The following is a 2843-nucleotide window of genomic DNA, read 5'->3' on the forward strand; positions in this document are numbered from 1 at the left end:
ATTTCTCTGCAATGCCATGTAACAGATGCCAAAGAAGAACCGTTTCAATAATAACATAAATGTAGGTGAAGTGAAAGTGTAACTCTGGTTAGTGGTTCTGCAGCTTTCTCCAACATCGCTAGGTACATATATAATTCTGGCAGGTTACTTAGTTCGACATTTCACAATTTACGAATGACACTTTTTTTTTTTTTTATAATGAATGATGTTACTTGGAATGCGTGTTGTAATATTCCTTTTACGAATGATGTTTGCAGGAAGCCAGTTTAAAGTATTTTAAGTATGTAACAAATTTTATAAAATCGTAAAATAAATCATCATGATTTTTTAAATAGTTTTTTTTTATTAAGCATATAAATTTTTATTGTTGAATTATTTTTTTATGAAGAAAATTTTTAAAAATTAAAAATTGTACAAATATATTATAGTATTTTTAATCATTTATTTATCAAAAATGGAAAAGTCTAAATACATCGTATCATTTTATAAATAATTGTTATAAAATTTAAATTTAAGTAAAAAAATTTTTTACAAGGAAACGACAATAGCAATGGAAAAGAGCAAGCGAATTTAATTTCGTCCTATTTGGTCAATCTGGGCTTGGAGATTATTCACCACTTCCGATGGAACATGTGCTCCCAAAATTTCAAAAAGATTGATCTTCTGCTCTCCAGGAATTGACTCATAAGCTGCCAGTTCAATACCTTCTTGAACTTTTTGTATTGTCGCATCTTTTGGAATAAGATAAGTATTCTGTGCTTGTTTTATAGCCTCATTACTAAAAATTTGACCATCTTTTTGTGGAAATGCCATAATTATTTCCACAAGGAATAATATTGCTAATAGCATGAAACGAATTTCCATCTAAAATAAATAAATGTAAAAATTGAATAATTTTTTAATATTTCATTATTTTAATTTTTTTACGTAATTTTAATTTATTATTTTATTTTTTAAATATATTTTTTAAAAATTTGTCAAATTTTTTATTTTTTTTTTAAATGAAATTTTTTTATCATTAGATTATATATAAATTGATGAAAATTTCAAAGCATTTCATCACAAGACATCAGGTTTTGTTTCAATAATAAGTGTGTGAAAGTAAAAAACATCTTATATTTATCTTTAATGAGATAATTTTTTTTAATTTAATTTTAATTTAATTTGGAATTAAAAATGGTATTTATTTTGTATTTTATCATTATAAGAAAAATTCATTTTTTGCAATTTTTTATTTAATGGAACGAAAACATACAAAATAATGAGTATATATATATGCTTACGCGAAGAAAGATATTTATGTAATTATAAAAGACAAGTATTGATATTGTTAATAAATTGTTAATTACATAATATTGATTTATTTAATTCAATATCAAATTTTCTATAGTAATTTTTCTATATAATATTTTTTAATATAAAATTTAAAAATTTTAAATCGTAAAAATGATGAATATATAAATGAAGATATATAAGTGAATAGATATAAACTATAAATGAAAGTAAACAGGAATCAATAGATAATGCGATTACAAATAAAATTATAAATTAAATTTTCTTAAATAAGTGTTTAATTATTATATTTATATTATTATATAATATATAATAATTAAATGAATGTAAAAATTAAAAATATAAACTAAAATTTATAGTTACATAATATTTTCATGCAAGAATTGATGCGTATACAAAGTGTAATTTATAAAAATAACAAAGAACTAATTAAAAATCGCTACAATAATAATTTAACTTTATTAAAAAAATAATGAAATTGATAAATTATATCCTAATAGCTGATAATTTTTTATATTAAAATTAATAAAGAAAGAAACAAATAAAATATCGATGAAATAATTTTGTTAATGATAGTTTTTTATTATTGTTTTATATTTTACAATTATAAAATAAAATAGAAACGATATTCATTGATAATTTTAATTGTGATATCACAATCAATATTTTTACAATTTATCTTTAGATTTTCAAATTAATTAATTTAATTCTTTAAGAAAATGTATTTATACTTTCACTCTTATTAGTGATAAATTATAATATAAGATATAATTTTCTGTCAAGTAGATTAACTCTCATCTATTTTATCCTAAACAAAAAAAAATGTAATTTTAAATTTAAATAAAAAATTTTAACTTACATTGATTTAATGTTGAATTCTAGAAATAGATAAATCGATATATAATTGCATATATCAATAAAGCCAATTTAACTGACTAACAATTATTCAATAAAAAATACAATTCCCTGATGTCGATGCAAATGCTGCAAGATTAATAGTAAAAGAAAGCCTAATAGTGATTGTAAAAACGATTTCGTGAATGGTACTCACGTTGGTAGTGTGTTGTTTCACAATTGGTTAACGTGAAGTGAAACTAAGCGCGCAATCGGCAGAAGCGGCTTTTATACTCGAAATGCTTACCATACGGCAATAGTACACCACTCTTATATCCGAGAATCTTTCTTCCAATTAGTTAATACTTAAGAAAAAAACTTAAATTAAATTAAGTAATATTTAAATTCGCAATTATCACTTTTTTTCCATTCTTTTAGTTTTTTATTTATCATTGATTTCTCCAAATGGAGAATTTGAAGTAATTATTGCCACTATTATATATATTATATACTTTTATATATATATATTATATTTTATCATTATTCATTATTTTATAGCATATGTAATTATAATGTTCGTTTATTTTTTGCTTATTTTTTGCTTAACTTAAGATTAATTTTTATTGTAATAAATATCATTAATAAATTTTTCTTATAAAAATAACATTTATAATAAAAATATTTTTTTTATAATAAAAAGAATTTTAATTATAAAT

At 20.4% G+C, this 2843-nt stretch overlaps 1 protein-coding gene across 2 annotated transcripts; it reads right to left on the reverse strand.

The window, feature by feature from the left end:
- Window positions 1-417: 417 nt before the first annotated feature.
- On the reverse strand, window positions 418-2532 carry LOC102679306. 2 transcript variants are annotated; one of them, XM_006624561.2, is made up of 2 exons: window positions 2345-2532; window positions 418-864 (listed from the first exon to the last, which is right to left on the reverse strand). In XM_006624561.2, exon 2 carries the CDS (start codon window positions 862-864, stop codon window positions 571-573), a length of 294 nt encoding a protein of 97 aa, XP_006624624.1. In that variant the 5' UTR covers window positions 2345-2532; the 3' UTR covers window positions 418-570. The 2 variants fall into 2 exon arrangements, with proteins under 2 accessions (XP_006624624.1, XP_006624623.1); XM_006624560.2 differs by having other exon boundaries at window positions 2153-2415.
- Between the last annotated feature and the right edge of the window lie 311 nt (window positions 2533-2843).

Source organism: Apis dorsata, unplaced genomic scaffold, assembly GCF_000469605.1.
Source record: "Apis dorsata unplaced genomic scaffold, Apis dorsata 1.3 scaffold_1085, whole genome shotgun sequence".
NCBI lineage: Eukaryota > Metazoa > Arthropoda > Insecta > Hymenoptera > Apidae > Apis > Apis dorsata.

Coding starts and splice junctions, on each gene's coding strand:
- LOC102679306 (XM_006624561.2), bottom strand. CDS start 864: ATGGAAATTCGTTTCATGCTATTAGCAATATTATTCCTTGTGGAAATA.